General features: G+C 43.8%; 1 protein-coding gene across 21 annotated transcripts in view; it reads right to left on the minus strand.

Moving 5' to 3' along the window:
* The window catches only part of Atosa (atos homolog A), an 83,033-nt gene that overhangs the window by 14,797 nt on the left and 50,070 nt on the right, over positions 1–18,166 (minus strand). For 12 of the 21 annotated variants that reach the window (XR_002791741.2, XM_063248959.1, XM_013154627.3 and 9 more), the window contains 5 exons: positions 15,949–16,068; positions 4,867–5,051; positions 3,565–3,767; positions 3,145–3,270; positions 467–2,309 (listed from right to left, as the gene is read on the minus strand). Coding sequence is in view for 20 of the 21 variants with exons in the window: in XM_063248959.1 (XP_063105029.1) it covers positions 467–2,309; positions 3,145–3,270; positions 3,565–3,767; positions 4,867–5,051; positions 15,949–16,068 (2,477 nt within the window). In the remaining variant the exon portion in view is untranslated. The remainder of the gene's footprint in view (positions 1–466; positions 2,310–3,144; positions 3,271–3,564; positions 3,768–4,866; positions 5,052–15,948; positions 16,069–18,166) is intronic. The other 9 variants (XM_063249006.1, XM_063249001.1, XM_005004581.4 and 6 more) reach the window with 2 other exon arrangements.

Raw genomic sequence — 18,166 nt, forward strand, 5'->3', positions numbered from 1 at the left:
TTTAAAATGCTGCCATAATAGCTGTTTCTTTAACAGGCTCCACTATAGCCCTGACTGAACACGTGCTACTGGGAGGGAACCCAGGACCTTCACCCTGAGGTTCACACAAGCCCTTCTCTTATCTTGAGACAGGGTCTCACTGAGCCACTAAGCTGCCCAGCCAGGCTGGGCTCAAACAGCACCTCCTGCCTTAGCCTGGAAGGTGCTAGGATAAAGGCGAATGCTACTATGCCCAGCTGGTCACTCCTTACTCTTACAGCCACAGCCTTCCCTTCTTGATTATCTAGCATCTGCTGTAAGAGGACAGCTCACTGGCCAGGTGCCAGCCACTCAGTGGGCTCAGGGTAGCAGACCATGGGTCCTCTGGGTGCTGGGGACCATGGCTGTTACACCTCCTCTCCTGTGAACAGAAGTCAAGCCTAATAAACAGCTGAGACGCATATCTGAAACGTCAGATGTTACCTACCAATGTTTTTGTGTTTTTCATTTGTTCACAAGTGGACAAACAGCCTTTCACACTCTTTCTTTGAGAACAGTTTTGAGTTTTTTCAACTATTGCATCTTCTTTGTTATCCTCCTCAGTTTTTAATTGGTCTGATTTTTTGCATTTGAAACTTTTGTTGTTATTGAGATAATTTTCTATACTACTTAGTTGAGCACTGTGCTCATATGTCTTGGGCTTTGCTGAGTTCTTATCTGAGCAATTATTTTCATACTTGTTCAAATGTTCAGGTATTTCCCACATAGTAACTTCCGTATTTGAGTCAATTGTTTTTGAGTTATCAAACTGGATACTGTCAAAAGATTCCAGGTTGTAATGGTCATTATTCATTATTTTTCCTTTACATTTATTCGTGCAGATCCTTTTGTCAACACTGTTGCGATCTGAACACTGTTTGTCAATTCCAGCACTGCCTTCTTGCCCCTTAAACTGTGCCTCTGCACATGTCTTTTCCAATCTGCTGATCGGACCCAAGTCACTGGCACTGCATTGGGACACATTTGAGGATGTCAACAGAGCAGCAGCTTTGTCCCGTGCCTCCGGACATGCACTCTGGACACTGTCAGGAGGGCGGTGCTGGCACTGAGTCCATACTTGGGGTTTCACAGAGGACTTTTCTCTACTGCCGCATTTAAAAGAACTGCAAGCCTTCTCAGGTAGTAGGTCTGTCCTGTTGGTGCTGTCTCCTGACAAGGACAATTTTGAAGGAGGAAGGGAAGGAGGAGCATCATCCGCGTTCTTTTTCCACAAGTGCCTGCCATCACAGAAACTCCGGAACACTTTGGAGGGGAGGCTGTTGGGGTCGTGCAAGTGCAAGGCTGGCCGGGGAGAGTGGGATGCTGTGGGCTCGATGTGCTCCAGGTGGTGGGCAATCCTGGCAATCACATCCTGCCGCTCCTGCAGCAAGGAGCCTATCAGAGGGTTTGCCTCTCCAGTGCTCTGGTGAGAGGACGGAGCCCCAGGGACATGAGTCTCACTTTTTAAAGGGTCTTGTTTCCTTCGAATTTGTCCTTTGCTAGCATCTTCTGTGGAGGTGAACTCTGGACCACCAAAAGAAATGGAGAAAGCATCTTTACATTTCCTCACATCGTCTTTCTCTCGAGAAGCCTGACACAGTTTCGGATGCAGGGGATTGGACTCTTGGGTGGCGAATGGGTGTGTGGCAACATGGGGAGTGCTTGAGTCACAATGAATCAGGTGCTGGGCGATTCTGGCAATGACTTTCTGGCGATCCTGGATTAAGGAATCTATTAGAGGGTTTGCCTTGCCAGCCGGCTGCCAGGAGCTCTGTTGGCCGGAGATGCTGGGATCCACCACTGAAAGTGACTTCCAAGTTTTCATGGGTGTTTCATGTGGCTTCATGTCTCCTAGGCCATTCAAGCCCAGAAGACTGGCCTGAGATGTCTCATAAGGGGATTTTCTGCCCACAACCGGAAGTGACCCGCCATTCCTGGTGGCTGCAGCATGCTCTGGAGCCGGGCCATCCCTCACATGCAGTGCACTCTCAGGTGCCACAGCCCACGCCTGTCTGGCGCACAGACGCTGTGGGCTGTTCAGACTATAGTGCTCTGCTTCGGCAGAACCATGGTGCTGGCGGGCTTTATGCTCATGCTCCTGAATTCTCTCTTCATAAAGGCCAAGGTTGGTGTGAATACTACAGCTCAGGACTGGGTAATTAGACTGTCGGGGCAGGGACTGAACGCTGACTTTCAAGGCCACGTTGTGAGAAACGTTGGGGACAGGAAACACGTGTTCAACAGGAGTCTGGGGGAAATGCCACTGCAGGTCTGCATCAGCAGCGCTGATCCTAGAGCCCAACAGAGAAGTACAGAGTCAGAGGACTGTGGGAGCAGACCGCCCGCGCACCGTCTCTACACTGCGAGCCACTGGTGTGCTCATCCTGGTCTGTAGCTTCACCTCAGCCACTTCTTGGTGCGCGCACCTCTGGTAAAACCACTGCCAGAGTGTGGTACAAAGCTCGACACTAGAATTTTAAAATATTTGTCAAAATAGAAAAAAAAAAAAGGATTTCATCTTTCCCAATGCATAACTAGGCTTGGCTCATTTTACCATGTGAGGTGATAAAGGGAAACTATCTTGAGTATGCCTGCCTGCTGTGCACACTTCTTAAAAAGCAGGCTCTTTCTGTGCTGCCCAGGCTGGCCCTGAGCCTCTCCCAGAAGCCCTCCTGTGCCTCAGGCCAAGCAGCCGGGGCTGCAGGCACAGGTGTTAGTGTTGATCTGTTCATCGCAACCACCACGACAGAAATTCCAAGCCCAGGAAACTTTACAGCAGCAGCATTAAAAATCTACTTTTGGCCCTCTAAAGTAAGCTTAAAATTCTCTTAATATTATTCTGTAAGAAATTTAACCCAGGGGCTGGGGATTCAGCTCAGCGGCATAAGCACCTGCCTTGCAAGCAGGCAGTCGTGAGTTCGATCCCTGGTACCAATAAAAACGAAAAAGGCAAAAAAAAAAAAGAAATTTAACCCAACCAACAAAATTCATACTGAGTTAGTCTAAACCTTTCTAACTCATTTGAAGAAAAACTTAATGTTATCCACTCGTATTCAGACTCAAAAGGGTACATAATGCAGGCAAAACATGGCATGTGCTGCCTCCCCTTCCTGGCCCGAATCGTACCTGTACAGGATATTTCGTGGGACTGCACCGTGAGAGACACTCAGCCAAGCACTTAACTGGGAGAAGAACACAAACGAGCGGACAGCAAGCAGGAGAGTCTTCTCTTCAACGAATCGACCACTGCTCCTAAGGGAAGCAGCAACGTGTAGTGCAGAGTCAAAAGTATAAAACAGTGAGTGAACTTTAGGAAGAGAGAAGATGAAACAAACCTATTGTCACAATGCATATTTTGAAGAGTGTAGAAATGCACTTACCAGTACCACATGAAATCACTGTTACCTAACAGAAGTGCTAAACATCTAATATCACTATACCGAGTGCAGGGACTTAAAAGACACGCCACATTCCTAAAATGATTTGTCGGGAGCAGTAGGAAGTGCGCTTTACCAGGTCACTGTGGCACGGAGACAGAGCACTTACTGTCGAGGAACTGGCTCCAGGACCCATCTCTCCAGCAGCAGAGCATCCTGCTCGATGGCAGGGTCATTCAGATGGGTCCCTTCTGTGCTGGGCCCATCGTCACCATAGCAGCAGTCAGGGAGCAGCATCACCTCCACCATGATGGGAAGGCTGCTCTTCCACAGCAGAGCCACATCAGCCCGGGTTCGCCTGGCTTGGCGACACTGAGGAGAAAATGCACACGGATGCATGCCAGGCAACGTCTTCACAACCACCTAGTTCTGCATGCATATCTGAGAATCCTAACACAAGGCAGTTATCAGTAAAGTTGGGTTACCTAATGTGGCATTTGCTCAGACTTGGTTATCTAGGTTTTCTTATTAAAGAATGCTCTCATAGACATGAACTCTGGAGCACAGAGATTAGCATATTATTATGTATTTACTAATTTTATTTTTGTTTTTTACATTTGTCTTTATTTATGCATGAATGCCAGGGTCTCACTAAGCCACTGAATTGCCCAGGCTGGGTTGGAACTTGTGATCCTCCCGCCCCAGCATCCCAGGAGTGGTGGGATGACAGGCCATGCCCCCGGTTCCAGCCTGAGTGTAAGGCATGCACTTTTGCAAGGAGGGCATTTCTGCTGTACCCGGTGGAGAAAGAGCTGGCACACACCATGTCTGACAGGTCTCTGGGTCAGCTCCATCTTGGCTAGTTTTTCATTTTGTTATCATTTCATGGGAAAGATTAATTCTTTTTTTTTCTCATTTTATTTTGGCACTGGGGATCAAACTCACAACCTCATACTTGCCAGGGAGGTACTTGTGCTGTTGAGCTAAATCCCTGACCCTAGATTAATTAAATCTGAATACCAAGCTATCAAAGAATAATTTTCATTAAATCCTCAAGACAGGCAAGATGTTTAAAAATTTGTACTACTAGTAAATTTGAAAAACTATTAGTAACTTGAAAAACTAGTAACTGGGACAAAAATTCCTAAGGAAAATTATATGCTACCTACCAAAATGTTTTAGTAGTAATTTTACAAAGTGTTAATTACAAAAGTATACTACAATTTAAAAAAGAGGAAATTCATTAACGTGGGGAAAATAGTAATATCAGTTTCCTAACTCAACACCATTACAAAGTGGAAGAGTTAAAACGAGACTCCATAGCACAGGAAATTAAAGCATAGCCACAAGGCCAGGCAGCCCAAGGCAGGTGGGGTGGCGCTGCTCCCCACTGAGCTGCAAGGCTGTGGCTGGCCCTGCCACACCTCTCACCCGGCCCACAGCGGAGGTGTAGGAAGCCGCCACTGCTCACCTGGGCCAGCTTGTCGCTACACTCATGCTGGGTGGCACCTGGATGACGCGACTGTGCTGGTGGGCAGTGGAAACTCTCTGCTCGGCCTTTCACAGAACATTCTGGGGTCCGTCCTTCTGTTATCAGCAAGGCCAGAGAGACCAGGAACTCCTCTGCGTCATACTCAAAATATTCATCTAGAGTATCTGGTATGGGAAGAAAAGGACAAAAGGACACGGGCATCAGGTGGGAAGCAATCATCCCCGCAGTGGCAAAGGGCCTCCCATGCTGGCTGAGCAGGAGCTGCGCCACCCTCCTGCCAGCCAGTCCTGTGTAGTCAATAACAGAGGGAAGACAGAAAAACCACATAATCAAAGGACAGGGAACCCTTGATTCACAGAGCATACAGAATTATAAGAAGTGACGTATAATCTAAATTATACTAGAGTAGACCTGGGTAAAATTATGCCTTAAAATCGTTTTTTTTTTTTTTTTAATTTAAACTGCAGTTAGACTACTTAAGACTTAGGAATACATTTAATACCCTTATAGGTAATTATATTTTAACAAGTCAGGCACACCAGTGTTTTTATTGTAACCTACCACTCACAGCGGGAAGGCTAATCTGTACTCTCACGTCATGGTTTTTGAAATGCATTCTACTGCTGTTATTTCAGGGCAGAGAAAAACACAGCTCCCTAGTGCTTTTCACTGTTTTTCTGGACTGGGGGTACTCACTGCACAGGGTGTCTCTGTCTCTGGACTGCAGGTGCCCGGAGAAGGAGGAGGAGGAGGTGGCAAAGGAGAAAGAGTCTTCCCCCGCCATGCAGGAGTGGATGCTCCCAACAACGTACCTACCCTGCTGTCACCTCATTGTGGTCATTCAAGAATTCCTCATAGTGAACATTCAAACAGTGAGACTGCAAATAGTTGTGTTTAGTAATCCAATCAAAAATATTAATATGGTCATCTATTTAACACACCTAAACACCCTTGCTGTTGTATCCTTTAGGGCACTTTTTTTTCCCCTCTCTTTATTACAACAAAATTTGCACATTTTGGGTTCACTTTGTATGCTTTGATCCTATGACCTGAAACACCATTTCTAAGATGACAGCGTGTAATCTATTAACTGGTGATAGCTTACTGGTTTTTTTTTTTTTTTTTTTTTTTTTGTAGTTCTGTATTACTTGTACCCTTACACTGTTTTGTTTTGTTCTGCTTTTTCTCTTTTTCCTTTTAAATAAAAAAAATTAAAGAAAAAGAATTCCTCATAAATGTACCAATGTTTAAATTTTAAAAACTGTTAACCTGTCACACCAGTTGCACACACACACACAAACATGCACACAGAATTTAACCTGCTGGGCTCTCAGAAAAGAGCTCACCCTGTCACGTGATCAATACTCGCAGCGCCCGCTCTGTGTGCTCAGTAACAGGACACAGACCTGGGGTGCGCGAGGCCCCCGTCCCACAGGCTCTTGGCTTCCCAGATGACCAAAATGACTACTGGGACTGACAGGTGCAGACAAGAAGGGCAGAGCGGGTGCACGGCGTGAACAGAGAACTTTCGTAGGGAAGGAGGGAGGACAGAAGCGGGCTCCCAAGCAGTGCCTGCTCCCCACCTCTGGAAGCTTCACGCCACAGAAGGAGCAGGTTCTACTCAACATGCAGGTAAGATGTTACAGGGAAACTTCTCTAAAGTGACCATCTGTGCACATGCAGTGGTACCTAGCAAGTGACAGCACCATATGGTGTGGAGTGCTGGTTCCCAGGCCCCACCCTGGCAAGGAGCAAGCTCGACTGTGGACCCAAGCAGTGCAGGGGTACAGGCTCTGGCTGCCCCCACCAACCTGAGCGAGCTGTAGGCAGCTGGCGCAGGCACTCACTGTCACCGCGGTACAGAGAGCATGCCCGGACTGCCCTCTAACACTGTGTTCCTCCTGCCCAGCAACCTCAGCGGAGCCGGGGCCCACAGCAGGCACCTGACCCATACAGAGCCAGGCCCAAGGGCTCTGCGCTCAGGGGTGGTAGGTGGGCTGCCTGCTGCACCTGGGGCTGACACAGAGCTACCCAGGACTGAGCAGTGGCCATCGCCTGCTGCGAGTACAGGACACAAACATAGAAAGGAAATGAATGAGGATAAGTGAGAGACGACCACAGGCCACAGGGAGCCAGACAGAGAAAGCTGCCCTACTTTCTGACCTTGTTCCTAGACCCCATGAGGCCTGCAGACATAGAACTCTACCCCCACCAATGGGCTCCTTTCAGTTTTGTGAGGGGTTCACTGCAATCACAAGTACCTTGACTGAGAACTGCAATGCTCTCACGGAATTACAGAAAACACTTGTCAAAAACAATGAAGACTGAAGCCAGGCATGGGTGGTATGCATCCCGGCCACCATAGTCACAGGAGATCTCAAAAATAAGTGTTAATGTGTGTGTTCTGGACATAGCCATGCCTCTGCAGAATTCAAAGGCTGATGCACTGACGTTAAACAAGACTGCACCTGAAGACAGATGAAGAGATCAAGAGCGCAGGGAAGCACCAAGGGAGAAAAGCCCAGCCTTGGAGAAAGCACACTTCCATCTAAGACATTCAAACCTATAGCAATTTACGATGGCCCAAGTAGACTAACGGAAGAAAATCACACTGCTAAAAACGTGATTTCAAAACTCTAAAAGTTTTGTCTAGTTAAAAAGTAACACATTTTACTAAGCCATTTATAAAATTAGAGAAGAAATCAAACTCAGGGTGTTGCACTTGCCAGTTTCTTAATAGTTTGAGGGATAAACTTATTCTAAAAATAAGGTTTGCTGTGGGAGCATTTGTAAAGAGTGTCTTTTTCTTTTCTTTTCCTTCTTTTTGTTTTTGTTTTAGTACTGGGAATTGAACTCAGGACCTTGTACTTGCCAGGCAGGTGCTTATGTTGCTGAGTGACAACCCTAGCCCAACAGTTTACTTCTGAACAAAAAAGTTTTACATCTAACTGAATATGGACTACTAGACTTACCTACCAATTATGCATTTTAGAAGAAATAAGGACTTGATGTACAATACAAGACTGGAGAAGACAAAGGCTGCTGTGAATCTTCCAGGCTATGGTGGACAAAGCACCTGTTTGTGTGACTTTTCCCCTATTCTCTGCTCGCACAGCAGCCCCAATAATTGTTTCAGATGTAAATCTGGTGATGGCATTTTTCTCCTTAAACCTTTCACTAGTTTCCCAATGTATTCAGGATAAAGTCTAACTTCTCACCCTTGCTTCAAACCCCTGCTGATCTGGTCTTGATCCCTGTTCTAAATGCCATCTCCTGTCACTCTTGGCTTGAACATGATCTGCGGGGAGCCTGCCCTGCCCACCTTCTCTGCAGCAAAAGGAACTCTCTTCACAGCATCTTCTGTGCCATCACAGCGCTCAGCTCTAGCATCTTCGTGCTCACCCGCTTTTGCTCTTCCTGGCACCACTGTGATGTGAGATGCCTGGCCCATGGTGGCTTCAGAACAAACATCTGTTGACTGAGGAAGTCTCCAAACCTGCTTGCTGCTTTATGCTAACCCATAGCCCTTTGTTTGCTTTGTTGTTGTTTTTTTCATACTTTCTTCTGACTTCTAACGGATGATTCAGGCATCTCTACTTCCATTCAGCTACATTTTCCATGTTATCAATGTTATTCTAGTTCTCATCCAACTTAAATGTTTGTACCTAAAAGGGAAAAAAGTGTTCCAAACCAACTGAATCTCAATTTCTCAATGCCAGAACTGGTATGATATCACCTGTGTCAACCAAATGCCTGAACTAAGTCACCAAAGTACAGCCCACTTTAAGAGATAATAGGTGTTACAAATAACTCCAATTAAAATATATTATATTAGATAGTAGTTTCACTTATCTGCTTACATTTTTAGCTAATACAAGTTTAATTAATACCAGTTGAATAACCATAATTTATTTACAATTTAGTACGCATGTTTTCCTTTAGGACTGATATTTTGTTTTGTTTTGTCTTTTTGAGACAGGGTCTTGCTATTCAGTTCAGGCTGGCCTTGGGCTCACTTTTGTAGTCCAGGCTGTCTCGAAATTGTAATGATCCTCCAGTCTCCCAAGTTCTGGGATTACAGGCGTCTACCACCATGTCCTGCTGGACTGATGATGTTTTGTATGTGTCTTTTTAAGCATGTGTATGCACACATAATCCCACAAACATGTGATCATACTGTTTCCCTTTAACGTGTTTTCACCAATGCGGTAGGGATCTTTCCTTGTCAAAGCAGACAATTATTTTAGATATAACTGTGCCAGAAGCTATTTAATTGATCCTATACTGCTGGACACTTAAAATTGATTGTTTTCTTTTTTTAGTACTAGGGATAGAACTCATGATCTCTTTGCCTGCCAGGTAGGCACTTGTGCCACTGAGATATATCCCTAGCCCATTTTTCTTTTAAAATATAGGACACAAACGTTTTCATAAAGATCCCCAGTCACTTGGTTGACCATATTTGTTCTATTATTTTCTTGAGATAAGTTCACTGGAGAATTCTGCTTTATTCTGGCAGACCAGCCTCATGAACTTAAAGGTTAATCCTTTTAGCTAAACTTTCTGCACAGCAATCCCATAGGTTTTCACAGGACTTCGCCTGCTGTCTTCCATGGCGTGAGGGGCTAAATTTTTCTACTGCCTTACTAGCCAAGGAAGCAAGACAAGTGCATGGGCAGCATCCTCCACGGGGCCAGGCGCATCAGGGTGGGGTGGCCTCAGACTAATCCAACACTGGAACAATAGCCTTCTCCCACCCCGTGCATGCAGAGCTCTTGAGTACCCCTGAACTGCATCGGGCTCCAAAGTCACCAGCAATGTGGATGTGGGTACGGTTTGGAGGAGCTCACCCTGAGGGGCTCTCAAGCAGGAGTGTGAGGCTGGGGTTGCCTGTGGTTTTCCTGTGCTGCTTCCAAAGAGCAGAGCTTCACAGACTGCCAGGGTTAAAGGGAGCATAGGTCAACCACCCACTGGATCTTCCAGCTGTGCTGTGTGGCATGATCACCTGCCGTCCTTGATGAAGAATTTACTTCCCAAATGTAAGCCCTTCAGAGGCGAGCACCCAAACTGCAACCCAGCACCCATTTTCTTATCACACGGTGATGACGCTGCAGTGAAATCCGGACCTGAGGGCTGAGTTTAGAAAAACTAACTCGCATGTTAATGGCTTTTGACTTAAAAATAATGCACGTGGTGCAGGTTTGCTGCCACTGCTCACCTATATGGCTCAGCAGCTGCTGTTCGGTTTTTTGGATACAAGTTGAGCTGCAGAGCAGAAGTTCTGTCCCCTCAGAGCAGTCACCGAGTCTTGGCCCGTGACCCTGTGCACTCGCCCCCGCCCTTAGCTGCCCTGCACTGACAGCAGAGTTGTCTCCCCAAAAGTCCATTCCATCCCAAGCGCTCAGTCCGCATTTGCTCTTTTGCTTTTCTCTGGGCTTACTGCCTAACTCTGACGCCTCACATCAGAGCCCACTACTCAAGTTGCTCAATGGCAAATGATGAGGTGGCGGCCTCGAGTGCCACACCAAGTGGCCCTGGTTACTGGCTCGTCTTGTGACGCTGCCCACAGTCCCTGCTCCAGCGCGTGCAGCTCTGGCCTACTGCGTGCCCAGCACACATGCCTCTTCTCTCTCTTCTACCAAGCGGCAGCTGCCTGAAGAGCTGCCCCGACTCCCTCTCACTCACTTTGCACTCTTCCCCAGAGCTCCGTGGCCAGTGCTGACACATAAATCTGAGGGCACGAATTCACCTCTGCGAGGTGACATTTCACTGTGCCATGGGCAGGCTGTGCTGCTAACTACAGCCAGTGTCCATACCGGGTCACTGCTCACTCCTGTGACTATGAACAAGGATGGACGGACGGACGGCCACAATCCAGCTACGGTGCAGGCAGGGCAAGTTCAACATCGCAGGGTCAGAGCCAGGTGGCGTTGGCTCACCCCTTCCCTATAGTAATGTGTTTGGTCCCTCATGGCCGCGCCTTGGATGGGCCGAGGGCCACAGCCACTGAGGTAGTTCTGACTTCTTACTCAATGTCCCAATCTCAAAGGTGTGTGCACACATTTAAGAATTACAGAGTAATCTACTTTACTCCCAGATGAGGAAAACAAGGTACAAGCACATCAAGTTTTTCAATTTGTTTTATTTTTAAAGAGAATTTAAAAAACAATAAAAATGATAAAAACAAGATGACTGGAAATAAACAGTGGTTATTATGTTTCACGTTAGTATCTTCCAAATAGTTGCTCAGATTAGCAAAGGCATATAAAATTCAAACGATATAAGCACTGTTCCTTTCAATAGAAATTAGTGCAATTATGTAAGCTATCCTGTGTATGTGTATACTATATTCTGTCTTCCCCCTTCCTTCTTTTCTCTTTTCCCCCATATTCCAGTTGCTCTTTCCTTTTGAACAGTTTCCTTCCCTTTCACAATGTCTACTATGCCTTTTGGATCTTATTTACTGTTTCAGTTTCTTACACTAGGGAGACAACAGGATGTTTACACATGCAAGTTTGATTTATTTCACTTATGAGTATGGTCTCTAGTTGCATCCATTACCTATAAAAGCCTCGAGTTTATCCTTCTTGATGGCTGAATAGTACTCCATTGTATAAAAACATCTACATCTTTTACCGTTCCTCAGTTGATCGGCATTTAGGTTGTTTCCAAGATCTGGCTATTATAAACTGTGCTGCTATATACATGGGTACACATATATTGCTGTGGTATGATGTTTTTAATTCTTTTGGGAAGATACTCAGAAAGGGAATAGCTGGGTCAAACAGGACCTCCAATCCTAGTTTTTTTTAGGAATATCCACACTGATTTCCATAGTGGTTGCACCAGTCCCACCAATAGTGGAGAAGAGTTCCTTTTTCCCCACAGCCTGTCCAGCATTTGTTACTGGTCAATTTCTTGATGATACACTTTCTTTCTGATGTGAGATTGAATCTCAGTGTTGTTTTAATTTGCATTTCTCAAATAACCAAAGTGCATCAAGTTTTTCTTAAAGTTGTATACTGAAAATAGAATCTAAATGTATTTCTCGTGTAGCTTATTTTAAATACATTTTAAAATAAAGAGCAAGAGGCAGAATTAACCTTAGTGACAAGAATAAAAACCAGTGGCTGTTGCTATAAGTGGAAGAACAATTATGTACGTACACTAATAGTTTACCATTAATCACAAATAAATACTGTCATCAACAGAATAGTCTCTTCAAATGCTAAAGTATTCTTTATGTTTTACGTTAACCCACAAAATTTAAACTTGATTTCTTAAAATCCTCAACATGCTGTTATAAAACACAAGTTATATGTAAACATACTTATCAGGAAATTACTTTTAAAAGCAACTTTTTGAGGTGTGTGTGGCAGCAGAGACTTGTAATTCAGCACTCAGGAAGCTGAGCAAGAGGACTCTAAATTCTGGTCCACCTTGGGCAAATGAAGATCTTAGGAGACCTAACTCAAAATTTGGAAAAAAAATTAGAAGAATAGAGATACAGTTCATTGTGAGGGTGCAGTACCACAAAAATTAAAAATTTAAAAGACAGCTCTTTGGACAGGAGTGTGATTTGTTTAAATTCAACCAAATATTTCCACACTCTAAATACATCAAAATTCAGAGTTATAGCCAGAACACTGCAGTACAAGCTACAATCTGAAAATTTAAACTCGTGTTTTTATCTAATACACAGCATTTTAAAACTGGCTATAAATTTTACTGTCACACAGTCCAAACCGTCCCATAAAGATGTGTCACACTCTGCCATGACATGCAGAGTGCTCCCTGAGGTCATCTCTTGAGGGGACTCAGGGGCCCAGGCCTGCACCAGTGCTGGCCCGCACAGCTCAGCAACCCTCAGCCTCAGCCGCCAGCTCACTTAGGCAGGAGAACGACACCAGCAACCTCTGGAAGGTGGGTCCAAGGGCTGGGTCCTTAGCACCACTTCCGGCACCGCCCGCAGCCGCGGAACACTGTGGAAACTACACACCACAGTATAGGTCTCCCCGCATTACACAGACGGAATACGACACTGTAAAATTTCTTGCCCAAGGCCACACCATCAGTAAGCAGAGAACTCCTTTGAGACCCACATTCCAGTAACCATGCCACTGAACTATATCCCAGCCCCTAGTAACAGAAGCACATAGTTCTTCAGATACTAATGACCCCAAGACCACCTCCCAACTTAGACACATACTCTAGAAAGCTCACTGGACACATGCATTTTCAAAGAATCCTAGTATTAAGATAATTTAGAAGTTACTCCTTTCTTATAAAAAATTCTCACAATTTAGGTATTATGGAAAAAGTCCAGATGATATAGTTCTGGGAAGAACAATATCCCAACTAGAATATCCTTATAATGCTTTGTTTTAAATGAACAATTTCATCTGCATATAGTTCAATGTTGTGCATTCAAAGTACTTACAATTAAAACCAAGCTTGGTTCTTTTATCATAAAGGAAAAGTAAGCCATTTCTCTGGGCAAAAGGCCAGGGTAACTTAAAGCTGAGCAGGTACATGCCTGTAATCTCACTCTCAGGAGGAAGAGGTAGGAAGACTGCAAGTTTGAAGCCAACCTGGGCAATTTAGATCCTGTCTCAAAAAATAAAACTGGCTGAGGATATAGCTCAGTGGTCAACCTTTGGCCTGGGGCCCTGCGTTCAAATCCCTAGTACTAAAAAAAAAAAGTGTTAGTTTTCATGCAAAATTCAGGTATTAGAGAGTTCAAAGGAATCATCAGAAGCATACATTTTCATTGACTCACAGCTGAAGAACTTTATTTCAGAGAGATAGCACACCTGAGAGATGCTCAGAAACTCACAGCAACACAATGATAAAGGGAAGCCCCACTAGTCTCAAACACAAAATGTCAGGAATGTGGGGACTCCCTAGTCTTACCCGGCAGGTCCACGCAAACTCTACCACTCATGAGTCCAACCCCAACTCTAGCTCAGCGAGAACCACGGACAGAGGTCTCGGTGCCTGAGGTATTCCTGAGCTTAGCACAAATCTTTTTTGTTTTGGTTTTTCTTTGGTACAAGGACTCATACACACAACCCTGTGCTTGCCGGGCAGGCGCTGTGCCATGCTGATCTATATCCCAGTTCCTCCCCAAGTCATTTTTTTTTTTTTTTTTTTTTGGTACCGGGGATCGAATTTATGACTTTGCATTTGCTAAGGTACTTATGCTACTGAGCTAAATCCCTGCCCCCCCAAGTCATTCTTGATGTTTTATTAATTGATTTTTTATTAATAGCCAGCCATGGTGGTGAACACCTGTAATCTCATACTCTGGAGGCTCAGCAAGAGGACCATTACAAATTTGAGACCAGCCTGGGCTACAAAGTGAGCTCAAGGCCAGCCTGAGCTGCATAGTAAGACCTTGTCTCAAAAAAGACAAGAAAAAATTATTGCATTAGTGTATGTTTGTGATGCGTACTTACATTTGCTTTCAGGATTTAGCACAGGTACATACATATTGGTCTTGCGTGTCCCTGGGTCCCTGTACCAATGATCAACCCCTGAACCTTAACACTGCCTTTACTGTAAAACACCTTCATGTCCAATCCCCAGCTCACTTCCCTGTAAATTCTTCAGAGACTTCAGGTTACCATTTTTCCTGTCACAATGCTCTGTTTCTCTGCTGATGTAGCCCATCTGAACCTGTTTTTGTATCTGAGACATGGGGTGTTTACCTAAAACTTTACTTGTGTTTTATCAGTGTCTACTGCCTCTGACTGCTACTGGCTTCTATCTGCCATGGTCACCCAAATTCTAACCTTAAAAGCTGGTTTTTTAAAAATTAAAAACAGGGTCTCATTAAGCTGTCCAAGGGGGAACTGAACTTACACTCTTCCTGCCTCAGCCTTCCAAAGTGCAGGATTGTAGTGTGTGCCACCACGCCCACCCTAAACCTGACACTTTTGAAACTCCAAAGAAGGATTGTGAATGAGTTAGAAAATACTCAAGAGGAAGGGAAAGCAAAGGGATAGACAGCTTCGCGAGCATGCGCTGTGGGGCTGAGTGTAGCTCAGTGGTGGAAAGGAACACACTTATAAACCGAGGCCTGCAGACAAGACTGGGGCACATGCGGAGGGAAATCCTCCACACTACCAACAGCGTAGCAATTATTACGCTAGCATAATGGCTTGTGTATTACGCTGGACCCAGAGCCCAGGTAGAATATATTTATCATTCCATTAAAGTGCCCAGGATAGTACTTGACCACAGAGCAGGGAAAGTACACACTTTAACTCTGATTTTACTGTGACTCTTAGAAACAGAATTTAACTTATTTACAGTAAGAGAGTTATACACACACATACATAGACGGAAATCATATTTATATGTCCCCTGGGCCTCAGCTGTCAGTCAGTGTTTTAAGGTAATTTATTTCTCAACAATGCCCTTACAGCTAATTTGTCATCTGATGGTGTCATCACTAAAGTACAGAAGCCTAAAGTAATTCTGAAGGCCAGGCCCCATAGACTATCACACCAGGTCTCAGAGAAGCTAAGGGAAAAGCACTGGTTGTCATGAGACAGGAGAGAAAGGATGCCCACTAGCTGGAGGGAGTAAGGGATTTTACTTACCTTCCAAAATGATCCCCACATTTTTCTAATATTGATTCTCTATTGTCAGGCATTCTGACAAGTCAGGCCTAGAACTAGTGCTTTTTTTGTAATTTACAAATGTGTACATGCTTGTATGTGTGTGTACATCTATGCACACACACAAATATCAAGCATCTAAGATGAATTAGTGTGAACAAGGTCAATGTAAAATATCCACTTGCTAATTTTAGATATTTTATCATTAACACTACAGGCTGAGTACTGCCTTAGCTGAAATACCAGAAGGGTGGTATATTTCAAAGTCTGTTGGATTATGAAATACTTGCAGACTTTATCCCTGAGCATCTCTAATCCAAAATTCCAAACCTTCTGAGTGCTGACCTCATACAAGTGAATAATTCCACACTTGATCTCATGTGGCAAGGTATAGTGAAAAGGCAGGCACTCTAAGAATACTGCATAACAACAGTACCTTCAAGCTGGGTATGCTGGCACACACCTGGAATCCCAGCACTCGGGAGGCTGATGCAGGAGCTCAGGCCGGCCTGGGGTACAGTCGGTTCAAGGCCAGCCTGAACTACATAGAGAGATCCTGAAACAAAAAGCCAAACCAAACCAAACTAAGTACCAAACTTTCACTAGAAGTTGTGTATGATATGTAAATAAATCTGCCTTTAGACCTGGGTCCCATCCCTAAGATACTTCATTACATATCTGCCAATATTCCAAATCCAAAAAATTCCCAATCTGATACACTTCTGGCACAGCACTTCTGGATAAGGGGTGATGAACCTGTAACTCAATTTATAGTACTTTTAAACTTCCTGTATGATAGAAAGCTGAAAAACCCAAGTATTATGACAAAACTGCCTACTTTGTAATATATATTATTTCTAGAACGAATTTTACTTTTTTCCATGTAAGAATATAGTTCTTAAGCAAAAAACATCTTGAACCCCAAAACAAAGAAAAATTATTAATGTAAAGTTAGAGGATTTCCTTGTGCGTTGGACAAAAGGCCTGACATGTTCTAAAACAATTTCTTGCTAACCCAAGACATTACATGGCTCAAAATGTTTTCTTTTGAAATTCAATGGGCAGACGTTTGCTCTCCCATTAGCATAGTATTTACTTTTGAGGTAAGTAAATGTCACTAAATATGCAAAAGGGCTACTGTATGACAAAGCTGTACAATGATCACTGATGATCAAGAATGCTGTTTGCATTCTGTTAGAGTTCTTTGGATATTATGGACTCTTTTCTGTTTGTGGCAGAACTGAAACCATTTTGTGTCAATTAGGCCCTTCCTACAAACTACAAATGTTTATTACTTGTTTGTCTCCTGTAAACACCAGAAGGGAAGGGAGTTGAGGAGTTCTGTAGACTAATGCAACTTTGTATCCAGAACTACCTTGCTGGTTTCTCTGGTGGCTTGGACAAAATATGCCACACCCAAAATAAATGAAGGAAAGATTTGTTTAGCTTATAATTTGTGAAGGTTTCAGTTAATCAGCTGGCTCCAAGGCAGGGTGACATGGCAGAGGGGAAACTGTTTAAGGTGGCAGACGACAGCAAAAGCAACACGAGAAAAAAAAAGCCAAGGGAGCAAGCCTCTTTTCCTCCCTTACATTGTAAGGAGGATACAGTGTGTCGGAGGGCAGTTGCAGCACTCACATCATCTCCCTGCCCTCCTCTTGCTTAAGATAGGACATTTACAAGATCAGGACCTTCTCTTCCTGCTGAGTCACTTAAACTTCTAAACTTCTCAAGTTGACACAATGTATCAATCATTACACTGGCATATGTAACAAGCCAGGAATCTTTATGAAGTTATATAATCTATATAATTACAAAAACTAGTGTTATACCCAGGTAAGAGCCATGAAAAACAATAGTTCTTAAATAACTTACCCTTTATTATAGGAAGCTAGCTACAAATCCATTGATTAAAAACACTCCAAAGCAGAAAAGACCAATTCCATCTGGATTTTGGTTTAGTGTTCAAAAGTTTTAGCATTTCAATTTATTGAGCATAAAACATTAAGTATAATGTAATTATGTGGTTCTTTTCTCATTTATCTGGAGTCTATTGCTTGATAAAAATCATTTATAATAATTTCTTCTGTTGGTATTGGATAAATGATATTTTAAAGATTAATTTCATTAAGGGTTAAATAAGACACCAAAATTATAACTAATTTTAAACCTGAAATATTAAAATGTGACCCTTTCAAGAGAATTGTGATTTTGAAACACTAGCATAGGTGGGAGAAGAAAGTAGGCTTTATGATTAAACATGTAAATTTGAACACTGAAATACTCTTGGAAAACTGGAATAACAACTTCTTACTCCCCGCCCCTACTGCACCTCAAAGTGTGGCCTCAGGCAGGGAGGCTGGCATCTGACCACCAAGCCATGGTCCTGGCCTATGAAATATGCACACTTCTGAAACTCCTGAGAAATAATACTTTATCTTCTGATTTTTTAGCATACCTTGTGCTATGGCAGAAATTTTCAGTCATCTTCAGGTAATATTTATGTATGTATGTATGTATGTATGTATGTATGTATGTATTTGGTACCAGGGATCAAACTCACAACCTTGCGCTTGCCAGGGAGGCGCTTATATCACTGAGTTAAATCCCCAATCCTTCAACTAATATTTAATCTTCAAATAGCAAACCTGGTG

Source organism: Cavia porcellus, unplaced genomic scaffold, assembly GCF_034190915.1.
Source record: "Cavia porcellus strain 051 isolate PalLab524CR breed Dunkin Hartley unplaced genomic scaffold, mCavPor4.1 scaffold_1, whole genome shotgun sequence".
NCBI lineage: Eukaryota > Metazoa > Chordata > Mammalia > Rodentia > Caviidae > Cavia > Cavia porcellus.